Raw genomic sequence first — 12,739 nt, forward strand, 5'->3', positions numbered from 1 at the left:
ATAAAATATATTACCTCACCATCTTCTCTCGCTAATATCCTGGGACCAACACATCTATTAAAACAAAACATACAAAACTTTCAGGTTTTCAGTGGAAGAACAAGGGAATACCAGCTCCTAAATCATTATAGTTGAAAAACCTCCTCTTTCCTGTGTACTTTACAATGAATTTTACAGAACCCTATTTGTTTCGCCCCAGTACATTTCTGTAAGGATGACAGTGAAATCTTCTATTCCCGCAGGACATGATGGCTTATCCACTAGACCACATGGCTTTGCAAAAGGAGTAATACCATTTCTTCTTCTTCCTACTACAGTTGGTACGTGATAATGCAGATCTTCGTTGTGAGCTTCCTAAGCTGGAAAAACGACTTCGAGCTACTGCAGAGAGAGTTAAGACTCTGGAGAGTGCACTGAAGGAAGCCAAGGAGAATGCCATGCGGGACCGCAAACGCTACCAGCAGGAGGTAGATCGCATTAAAGAGGCTGTAAGAGCCAAGAACATGGCAAGGAGAGCACACTCTGCTCAGATTGGTAAGGACATAAAGCAAACAAGGTATTGGGTTGTTCACAAACTTTGTGTACATTTTAAAAGTGCTGTGATAGTAGAAGGCATCCAGGGCAAACTATTGATTCCCAGCTATGTTTTGCCAGTGCACCCTTCCTTACAGGAAGGACACTTCCATGGGCGGCAGGTAATGAAGGCTGGGGAAGGCTAAACCTCTCCAAACCTCCGCTAATGCTGGGGCCAGGGCATGGCGGGGCTCAGAGTTCCTCCAAGTGGCCCAGGCTAGGGACTCCTTCAGACTGCTCTGGGTGGCCAGGACTCGGGGCTCCTCTGGACTGCTCTGGGCTCTGGGTGGCCAGGGGGCTCGGGTTGCTCTGGGCACCAGCTGGGAGGTTTGGGGATGGGTGGAGTGGGAGTGGAGCTTCTGGCAGAGTAGGGCGAGGCCTCAGTCCGAAGGGCTGAGGCAAGGGGATAGCCTCCCCGAACAGGGTGTGCACGCCACACCCATGGCCACTTCAGGGACCTCACTTTTATAGAACATAACCCACCTGAAGGATAAAGATCCTCAGATATTTGTTTACTGATTTAGATAGCTTAATGTGTCTTGTGTACTTCTAATGACCTTTCTTAAGTTGGTCTGTCTCTTCCATTCCCCTTGTTGCTCTTCCTCCCTCTTCTGTCCCCTTTCTCATCCTCTCACTTCTGTGCACACTTTATTTTAAGAAGCAATTGCTGTGCAGCTTAGGGATGTCTGGTGCTACCAGGGCACTGGACAGACTGCACACACAGCCATGTAGTGTTTGAAGTGGAATTCGTTGTGGAATTCACTGTGTTCAAATCGTGTGGTGAAGCACACTGGAAAACCTGAGGGGGGCAGCAGGGAGCGCATATACTTAAATGCTTTCATTCTGCTTCCTCCAGAAAGTCCCCCAAAGATGCCTTCTCATCTCCTCCATAGTAGTGGGAGGAAAGTGGGCATATGCAAGTACCTGGCTGGCCAACCCAAGCAGTGGTCACCATGTACAGTCTTCCCCATTCAGTTTCACTGAGAAGTCCTGTTTCCAGAAGCAGAATGTATGAGGTGGTTGTATAGAGGGATGATCGCTGGCAGAAAGCAAGTGCAAGTGATCACCTTTGCAGCATGTGTCTGTGGGCAGGGTGAGGGAAGTTGTCACTTTCCCCACAGCCAGAATTTGGCCCAAACTATTCTAGATGTCAGGAAATGCCTAGAACAGTTACTTTTATAACAGTAGAGTGATGTGCTAGAGCAGAAAGTGAGGTGTGATTGCTGCTATGAGTGCTAAATTTTGTTTTGATTTTCATGCTACAGCCAAGCCTATCCGTCCTGGCCATTACCCAGCATCTTCTCCAACAGCGGTTCATGCTATCCGAGGAGGAGGAGGAATGTCAAACTCCAGTTACTACCAGAACATGAAATAAACAGTGAGTGAGTGAGTGACTTTTAAATCTGTTGCTGTTCAACATTCACTCTTTTTATATCCCATTCTTGTTCTTAGAAAACCCGTGAAGGCTTTTTTCTGGTGGCTTATCTGGAATCTATTTTTCTGGTTGCTTAGTTATGAAGAACAATAATAACCATTGTAGTGAGAAGGAATGCACTGTCAGAACACTTTGCAAGATGCTGGTTTAGATTATCTGTCCTTTTTCATTATATCCAGACCTGAAGAAGAGCTCTGTGTAGCTCAAAAGCTTGTCTCTCTCACCAAGAGAATTTGGTCCAATAAAATATATTACCTCTCCCACCTCGTCTCTCTGGAACAACACAGCTACAACACTGTGCAAGCATCCTTCTCATTGTGGATGCTTTTTATGTAAACTGAACTGTTATTACAAATATAGGCTGAAATATGGAATGTACAAAAGTAAAACCTATGTTATATGGAGAAGATTCCCCATGTACAGTGGCTGCCCTTGCAAACTTTCCATTTTTTGCTTTGGATAACATAATGTGCCCTCATTGTTTGCAGTATTCCCTATATTTAGGGTAGAGAATACCCAGGGTATCCAGGGGTAATGTTATGTAGCTGAAAAGTTTAAGAGCAACTGTTTTGTGTGTGCGTGAACGCATGGAGAAATGGGCTGTTCAGTGATTCTGGATGCTTGGGTGATGAAGATGTCTATTGGACCCCATTCAGAATGTGAACTTTCAGAAGCAAATCTCATGCCATAAAGGTGAGAGACCACTTGAGAGATGGAGCCATCTGATAGGTCATTCCTGTAGCAATAGAGGCCTAGCTTAAAACATGTACAGTGAATGCTGCTTATGGAAAGTGGCATGCCAAAGGGGAACAAAAAGCAGCAATTTGGAAACTTTGTAGGATTTACAAAAACTGGTGTTGTAAAAAATGCTGATGAAAAGTGTTCTGTTCCTGATGCAAAATGGAGGAAGGTGAAATTAGGCAATTGTTCTTTAATTAGTTTTGGCTTTATCCTGTACTGAATTAAGGTGACTGTAATTCCAGACAGCAGGCAAGCAGGGCAAGTTTCAGAGAGAACCATCCTTTGTTTTAATCCTCTGCAGCTGTTACACAGCAATGTTCAATTTCTTGCACTACATTCTACCAAACTCAATAACGTGAACAGCTAGAGCACTGGTAGTTGTAGTAATCAGAAGGGAGAACAATATGTCAGTGGGCTGATGCCTCAGCCACACTGCCATTTAGCCGGAGAAAGGGACGGGGTTGGCCAACATGTTGAAATTAGCTCTGTGTTTTTAATAGGAAAGTTAAAGGGGAGTTGGGTTGTTTATATTAGAACTGGGTGGGAAACAATTTTCTAGTCCTGCAAAAATGTTGGAGATTTAAAAAAATGTTCCCATGTCAAATTGGGATGCAAAGTCAAAATTGCAAATTTTCACAAACCAAAAATCCAAAAAATAATAGGTTTGGGTCAATCAAAACATTTTGTTTTGATAATTTTTAAATGTTTTATATTTATTTTGACCATTTTTTTACTGTAATTAACAGATGTTTTGAACCAGGAAACCAGAATTTTTGTTTTGAAAATGTCAAATTGAAACATTTTGATAACTTCAGAATCTTTAAGTTGAAAATTTTTCATCAAAACCTACCCTTTCCTGTGAAAAAAGTTGTTTTGATGAATTGGCATTTTCTGATGGAAAAAATGTTGTTTAGAAAAAAAATTCTGCCCACCTCTAGTTCACGTATTGTGATTTTCATTGATATTTGATGGTGGTGAAGATCTTACTGCATTGTAAACAAAGGCATGAATGGCAAAGCTGGCTTTGGGGAAAGCTTTTTTTCCCCCTAGGATCATACAATACAAGCAACATTCAGGATATACAATAGAGGCAATTACACTACAGCAAGCATCACTACAGTTTTAATACACTATCTGCAAAATCAGAACATCTTTCACGTGTTGTTCCCTCCTTCTCTTTCATTGTGATTTGTGTGTGTGTTTTGAAGGCATCACTGTTTATCTGCACAGATTTTTTTATAGAACATGCACATTTTGATTAAGAAACTAGAACAATACAAAATCAACATGACACATGTCCAGTGGATTAAAATCTGGCTAACTGATAGGTCTCCATGTTATAGTAAATGAGAAATTATCATTGAGTGTTTCTAGATGCAGTGTCCAACCTCAGAGATTGGTTGTCCTTATGCTACCTAACATAAAATCATTGCTGATGAAGTTTGCAGATGACCCAAATATTGGGGAAGTGGTGAATAATGAAGAGGACAGGTCACTGATACAGAGCAATCTGAAGTGCTTGGGAAATTGGGTGCAAGCAAACGTTTTGTGTTTCAGTAAGGTCAAATGTAAAATCATGCATCTAAGAACAAAGTGTATAGGCTGTACTTACAGAATGGGGGACTCTCTCATGTTATAGCACTGACTGAAAAAGAGTTTGGGGTCATGGTGGATAATCGGCTAACATGAGCTCACAAAGTGATGCTATGGCCAAAAGGGCTGCTAATAATTATATTAATGATATCCAGCTCTTGTATAGCATTTTTCATTAGTAGATCTCAAAGTGCTTCACAAAAGGAGGTCAGTTTCATTATCCCCAGTTTACAGAAGGAGAAACTGACACAAGGAGGTGAAGTAACTTGCCCAAGGTGTGTCAGCAGCCAGAGGCAGAGCCAGGAACAGAACCCAAGTCCTGGTCCAGTGCTCTATCCACTGAGAGACACTGTCTGCTCCCCAGTGCAATCCTTGGGTGTACAAAGAGGGAAATACTGAGCAGGCACTGGAAGGTTATGTTACCTCTGCATTTGTCATTATTGGTGATGGCTATTGGATCACAGTGCCCATTTCTAGTGTCCACAATTCAAGAAAGATGTTGAAAAATTGGAGAGGGCTCAGAGAAGAGCCATAAGAATTATTAAAGGCTTGGAAAACCTGCCTTTATAGTAGATTCAAAAGACTCAATCTGTTTAGCTTAACCTTTTCTAGGATAGGCTAAATAGATTAAGGCGTGACTTGATCAGTGTCTTACGAATCCCTGTATGGGGAACAGAAATTTGGTAATAGTGGCCTTTTCCTTCTAGCGGACAAAAATATACCACGATTCCATGGCTGGAAGTTGAAGCTGGATAAATTCAGACTGGAAATGTGGCACAGATTTTTATCAGTGAGGATAATTAACTATTGGAACAACTAATTAAGGGCCGTGGTGGATTCTCCATCACTGGAAATATTTAAATCAAGACTGGATGTATTTCTAAAAGATCTGCTCTAGTTTGACTTTAGCTATTGGATGTGAAGCAGGTATTAATTCAGGGAAGTCCTATGGCTTGTGTTATGCAGGAGATCAGAGTAGGTGATCACAGTGGTCCCCTTCTGACCATAAAATGGATGCATCTGTGAAGCCTAATCCTTTAATCAGTTTGCTGGATTTAAATGTTTCCTCTCGTCTCTGTTTTCTCAGCTTTGCCTAAGCATCGCCTCCATGTACAGCTTTGATATGTTCCTGTGGCTTTTTCCTCATTTAGGAATTTTTCTCTGTATATTTAGATTGTGGCTAAATATCCCAACTCTGATATAGTTTATAGTTTGTTCATACATTCTTTATTGATTTACATTAGCTCCTTGAATGTGAAGCTAGTTAAAAATATTTGCCAAGCAGTGAGAACCCTGAATGTTCTTCAGTATTTGTTCACCAGGTGGAGCCAGTTTGACACTCCTGACAATGTTTTTTTTTAAAGGAATTGCTCATGAAGGAAGGAAATGTGGTTGGTTGGAGCCCCCCCACACTCCCTTTTTGTGTGCATGGCTGCTTCACAAATTTGTTTCCTATAAAGGCTGGAAATTCCTAGCCATCTGATTATCCTGCTTTCTCAGCAGATTCATCATCTCTAGTAAATGTGGCCAGGATTACCACTGGAACAGTGTGCTGACGTCACATGGTTAACTCCATGCTGATGTTCATGTTAATACCTAAGTTTTTTGTAAACATATTGTTGGCTTTTTTATATTTTCTACATTTTCCTGGCAGATTTCAATTGAAAAACTATTAGTTAACAGTTTAAATTAGTCACGAGGATTTCAAATGAGCAAAGCGGCTTCTACTGGGAGGACCAGGAATGTACGGTATCCTCTCTCGAGCATTATTTACTTTGTAACTCTTTGTCTCCTAAAAGTGCTTTATTTCTTCAATATTTTAAAATTCTAATTATTATTTTAGGCAGTTAGTAGCTTTACTTAGCTGTACAGTTCCATCGCACTGACTAAAATGACTTGGACTCTAGCCAGGTGCCTGTCAATTGTTGAAAGAGACTGAGGGATGGTTACGTTCTTTCCAGTGATTTTCACTTTTCCCCCCTCCCTTAAGGATGGCTCTTATTCTGCTATTTTGTGACTCTTCCCTGGTTTCTTTTTTGAAAGTTTGCTGTTTGCTTTAGGCACTAAGCGTTCTTAGATACTCTGTGTGTTTTTTGCTGAGAATGTCTCTTGTCATACATGCATGCAAACCATCCGTCTAATCACATTCACGCTATTTAATATCCTGTGTGGGTTGTTTTTGCTGCTTGTGTTTGCCTTGAGCCCTGTTGCTACAGGCAGCATATTTTTGCTATAGATGAATTGGGCAAGCCTTTGCTGGGGTTTTTCATGTATTAGCTCATACTTAATTGAAGTTTGCTTTTTGGTCTTGCCAGCAACATAACCTAAGAACTTCATTGTATTGTCATCTACACATAATTACAAAGGAAAAGTGTACAGTAAGAGGCCTATAAGAAGTTTTACAACAAGAACTATAGTGGGAAAAATAAACTGTATCCGTATATACCGAGTGTGCTTTTAGGAAATCATCTGCACAAAAGTACAATAATAAATGGCAACATCAAATTTGCTACAAAGCAGGTGCAGGAAACCCTCAAACAGAACTGCAGAAGTGGTCATCTTCTCAGAGACGCCCTGTTCACTGCTTCCATGTTCTAGAAGCAGACTGTTGCTGAACACCCTGTATCAACAGACCTTGGAACTAAATCTGGCTAAAACTGGAAATTTCCTGCAAACCAAATTGATTCCGAATTTTTTTAATTTCCGACACACTGACACATGATGTTTCTGAAACGAAACATGTCCCCTTGATCAGCAGCTGTGCATGAAATTGAGGTAATTCTTGAAAGTTTGTCTAACCTGAGATGTCTTCACAAAACATTTTGGGTTCATCAAATCAGCATTTTTGACAAAACTGTCATATATACTTTATATTAATTTTTTTTTTCAAGTTTTTAATCCCACTAGAACAGAAAACCAACACAGCTATAAACTGGATTCTGTTTTGGTACTTGCATCATCCATAGAATTTTTATTCAATTTCCAGTTGCAGGACCAAATTCACTCTGTTACATCTATGCAACCCTATTAAAAATGGTATGTGTGTAATATAAGGTAGTTTTTGATATGGGGAATATTTCTTACTGATCACTATGCTGGGCCATAAAAGACATTACTTGAATTTCAGATCCTAGAATATGGTGGTTAACAATTGGTCAACTGAGTAACTTTGATCTGAAAGTCACTGATACAATAAATATGGAACTTCATGTTACTATTTTTAGAGTTGCTACTTCAGAATATAACTATATGCTTTAAATTTTTTTCTTTTAACTCAATTATGTTGCCAAAATCTAGGAGGGCAACTTCATTCTCCAGTCCATTAATATTCCTTGGTCAATTTACTGACTTGTTTACTCTCTGAGATTACATTGGCCCTGCAGCTAAAGGCCAGTACTCTGTAACCAGGCTGAGCAAGTGATTCCTGGCTAGATACAGTAGTCCAAATGCTTTGAGATCTTTGGATGAAAGCCACTGCATAACTCTCAGTATATTATTAAAATGGAATGTCTTGCACAGATACTCACACAGATTATTTTCACAGCATAGCTGATAAATCATCACCATTGCACCCCATCATTTGAATTGTTTTAGAACTCCTGAAATAAAATTGTGCCCTGCTGAACTTCCTTTATAATCTTTTAACAGCAATGAAACAGGAATGTGATTCCTACATGAACTGTTTATTGTCAAGTGGCGTAGCCTACCCTATCTCCAGAATGGAAATTTTATGACATGATGAGGGAAGTTACCTTAATAGCCCATTGATCATTTCACACGAGATAAGTCATTTATTACTGTTGGTCTGGTCATTGATGTTAACTTATTAATCACAACATGATTAAGCGTTTGTCAGTAAGTCAGTGCTATTTTTGCCATTTCTACTAGCTCCAGTGGTGCACAGAATTGGATAAGCAGTTGTACATATAAAAAGCTAGATCTGGACAAAGAAACCAAGTCACTCAATCAAGACTTTGATTGCCCCATCATGGTCCCATTGTGCTAGGAGCTGTACACATCTAGTAAAAAGATGTCTCTAGCTCAAGGAACTTAGCATATGACAAGACAGCAGGTGGAGGAAAGAGATGGGGAATGAGGAGAAAAAAGGAACAGGGAAATAATTGGCATAAGTAGCAGTCATAGCAGATCAGCTGCTTAACCATTGTCAAGTGTTTCATAAGCATCATGTCAGAAGTGTTAGGCCCTGTCCACATTAGAGAAATTTGCAAAATGTGCAAACCTTAAATGTAGATGTGCTGCACTGATATAAAGTGCGTTTTTTTGCTGGTGTGGCTACTCCATTAATTTACTAGATAACTCTTACCAGTGTCATCTTCACTTCACATAAGTGCACTGTGTCTGCATTAGAAGCTGGCCCAGATGTAAGTACATCAATGTAGTTACTCTGGTGCCAGTGTCTAATTGAGACAGAACATCAAGGAACTGTAAATTTCTACTTTGGTTCCACAATTAGCCAGTTCTGAACCAATTCTTATCATTACAAACACAGAGTAGATAAACTAAAGCTGTTCAAAATTTTTTGAATTTCAAAGAAATGTTTTGAATTTACAAATTTTGACTTTTGTGTGGTGGAAGATTTTCGTTTTATTTCTAAAAATCTCTTCCCCCTCATGCGCACACACAGTCTCCTCCTGACTAACTGCAAATCACACCCAAATACCAGAATTTGGTTGAGCATTTTAGTTTCTGTGATGCTCAGCCAGGGAATGTAAAGATACATGGCCAAGTTAAAAACTAAATTTAAAAGAAAAGTCAACTTTTGTGTTACTAAATGCAACTTAAACTTTTTAAACTGCAAATTTCAAATGGCTCATTTATTTTTCACCATTCATCTGGTGAAGAGGAGAAGGGATGATGCAGGGAGTGAGAAGGAGGTTGTTGAATTTTGCTTGGTTTGGACGTTGCAAACAGAGTAGTCAGTTTTCACTTTCTGCTTTTCATGCTGTCATACAAATGTCTAGGTTGCAAACACTGCAGGGAATGCTCAAACCTAAATGAGTTGTGTTCATGTATTTTTTTTAAGTTATAAAAATAATTTGTATTAAGAAAAACAACAGGGATTCCGGTGGCAACTTAAAGACTAACAGATTTATTTGGGCATAAGTTTTCATGGGTAAAAAACCTCACTTCTTCAGATGCAAGTGAGGTTTTTTACCCACGAAAGCTTATGCCCAAATAAATCTGTTAGTCCTTGAGGTGCCACCGGACTCCTCGTTTTTTTTGTGGATACAGACTAACATGGCTACCCCCCGATACTTGTATTAATAGCAGCTTTTTTAAAAAAGTGAATAAATAAAACACAAAGTCAGGGCCTGACTGATCCTTGAAGAGTGACTGTGGTAATTCACATTGTTGACTTTGAGCTGGGTGCTGAAGAAGAGAAAAAAAATGCAGCAGTTCTTGTTCTGGGGGCATGCCCACAGCAGTGTGGTGCTATGGCCATTCATGGCTGCTCAGTGGCTTTTGGGGGGCTGTGACATCCAGGCATAGTTTAAAGCATTCCTGATTCTGTTCCCATTATAGCTGGGGCTGGACCTGCCTCCACAGTCCCAGGAATCAGGGGAGCAGAAAAGTGACACTGAGCAGAGCTCTGGTGCAGCTGAGGATCTGAGCCTTGGAGGGTCAAGTGTGGAAAGCCAAAGCCTTTCACAGCTCTCTCTTTCTCACAAACCACCTTTGTTAGAGAGAAGCTTAATGAACACAAAAGCATTCCCCAAGACTTCGTTTGCTACCAGCACTCCAGCAACACTACTCTGAAATGCTGACCTGCAACCTGGAAATCATTATCCAGATAATGATATACAAATAAGCAAGCTGGTGTGTTTGGAGCCCATTATCTGTGTGGAAATACCAAACAGACTAGCCAATGATAGGTAGGAAGCTAACAAATGTATTCAGTTCTTCCTTGATGATGTATGAATGTCTTCATGTTTCAGTCTTCAAGGAGACTTGTTCCCTGCTCCTCCCACTCTTATTTGATATTTGCTGAAATTTGCATGACACCTTATTTAGTAAGAGGTGGGGAAATTCAAATGGAAATACTTTTACAATAGAAGTAATGCCACTATGTGGTCTACTGACATTTATTAAAGCAATATGTGTTGGGATCTGTATAAATGAAATACTGTATAAACATAGGCCAGTCATGTATATCTGTGCCTTTTCCTAATCCTGAAATCTCTGGTATGTTCCCAGCACCTCCCCATCCTTACGCAAGCTATAACATTATTTAATCAACCAATAAAAAGTATATATTAAAAACTGCTTTGGTTAGTTGGCAAGAATTTACAAGGAGAGTGAGGAGAAGCTGACATACTGTCCCTGCATTTGTTTCAAAGCAAACTTAAAGAACAGAATTCAGTGTTTTGGTATTGAAAACACAAGTAAAAAGAAATGTTGGCACCATTGACTTTTTAATTGTGTTTTGAATAACGGCATTTATTCTTTTTTTTAATTTACTATAACAAACTTACAAGAAAAAGTGAATAAGCAAGACTTTGATCGTCTTCTAATTTCCAATTATTGTTATAACCAGGCATGCAGAAAAGTATTAAATATATTAATTATATATAATGGGAAGCCTGTGGCATGATTTAAAATCAAATATTTTTCTTGGAAGCCAATTCTTCCAAGTTGCTGTTTGTGAAATTATTTTAATGTACTTTAAGTAGCTTCCCCTTGTACTTGGCTGTTTTATATACCTTGAACTTTGTTTCCTAAAATTATTTGTTTCCATTATTTGTGGTGGATAAGAACGATGTAGGTTGTACAAGCAGATGAATATCTCTATGTTAAGACATATGTTGAACCTTTGGATGTGATTTTGTTTGTTTTTCTTTATCCACATCCTGCTGTGGTTACAAACTCAAATACAGATATGTTCCTTACTAAATAATATTTAGACAAATGGGCTTGATAGTAAAGATATTTAGCTACCTAAACCCACCTTTAAATATATCCGATTCTGAAATTTTACATCTCTATTGTTATATCCATATACCTAGCAATAGAGGGAAAGCCCTATTAAAAGGTTGAGGGTGAAAGGAGGAACAAAATAATTAAGTACTCTATGATTGTAAATAGTACAATGGGACATATTTAAATAAGGACACCCTATTACATTTTAGATGGAGAAGAATGATTTTCACCATGGTTATTAATATCTTTATGTATTGTGCCAATTTTGTACTAGGGGCTTTAAAAATAGATAAGAAAAAATTCCCTTCCCTCATAGCTTACTGTCTAAGGCCCCATCCTGCAAACGCTTAGATGCATGTTTAACTTTAAGCAGATGAGTAATCCCATTTATGATATCTGGACTACTCCCGTGCTTAAAGTTCTTTATGTGAGTACAGGATTGGGCCCAATAAATGTTCCCTTGCTGACCTAAATGTTCACTAACTTTTTTTTTTCTCTCTTCTCCTCTTTTGACAGGTCAGGCTCCACGTAGCATGTTGAAAGACAGACATTAATTCACTGATATTTTTTTTTCTTCTTCAACCTGCTCTGCGTCCTGTTCATCATGTACTTTCTACTGCCATCTGCAGTGCACTCTTTTCAAATAATTTGAGCTTCATAGAATCTCCATGTGTACAGAAGTGTGTTCAGCTCAGCTGTTCTTTGGAAACATACAATATCTGTAACATATCCATCTAAGTAACAATAGAAGGTCTGCCATTCAAAATATCTTCCATTGACTTCATTTTACCCCTTGGCGCTGGTTAAGTTGGGGCTTCCCTGCTGACACTGATGCTGTTTGAAGTACTCTGTGGCATCAGTAAATCCTGACTTCTGGCATCAAATAGTTAATCATTCATCAACCAAGTGCCATCAAAGGCAGTTGATTGTGTTCTATCATGACTGATTTACTGTATAATATACATATTATTTTATATTTTTAGGGGATGAAAATGTGCTGCTATATTATTAAAATAATTCAAACACATTTTCTGAAGTAAATTTCCCCAAAGAAGCATTTTTAATATCCTGGTAAAATCTTTGGACCTGTATAAAAATATTCTTTACTATCATACCTATTAAAGATCAAACTATGGAATGGAGAGAAATCTGTTAATATAGCATTACATTTTGAAGTTCAGTGGTCACACAAACTATCTCAGCTTCTGATCTGCTTGTAATTCTGCCTATGATGAGATGAGTATTCCCTGAATTTGATAGCTAGCCATGAGCTTATAAGCATTGTTCATCATGAAATTCTGAAAGTTTTCAAAATGCTGCAGAAATCTTGTTTGGGAAAAAAAGTGAGATGCTTCCCCCTCCCATCATGTTTCTGGCAAGCCCTGATATGTTCATATTGGAATGCAGAAATGAGAGCTAATAGTCTCTTGGGTACCTAGAGAAAATTCTATTGAGTGC

The 12,739-nt window shown here is 39.0% G+C and overlaps 1 protein-coding gene across 7 annotated transcripts in view; it reads left to right on the forward strand.

Moving 5' to 3' along the window:
• KIF5C (kinesin family member 5C) overlaps window positions 1-12,423 on the forward strand; it is a 121,433-nt gene extending 109,010 nt beyond the window's left edge. For 5 of the 7 annotated variants that reach the window (XM_045032317.1, XM_045032322.1, XM_045032320.1 and 2 more), the window contains 3 exons: window positions 318-534; window positions 1,839-1,959; window positions 11,798-12,423. In XM_045032317.1, the coding sequence (XP_044888252.1) occupies window positions 318-534; window positions 1,839-1,948 (327 nt within the window). In that variant the 3' untranslated portion in view covers window positions 1,949-1,959; window positions 11,798-12,423. The remainder of the gene's footprint in view (window positions 1-317; window positions 535-1,838; window positions 1,960-11,797) is intronic. The other 2 variants (XM_045032319.1, XM_045032318.1) reach the window with 2 other exon arrangements.
• The last annotated feature ends 316 nt before the right edge of the window (window positions 12,424-12,739 follow it).

This window comes from Mauremys mutica, chromosome 10 (assembly GCF_020497125.1).
Source record: "Mauremys mutica isolate MM-2020 ecotype Southern chromosome 10, ASM2049712v1, whole genome shotgun sequence".
Classification (NCBI taxonomy): Eukaryota; Metazoa; Chordata; order Testudines; family Geoemydidae; genus Mauremys; species Mauremys mutica.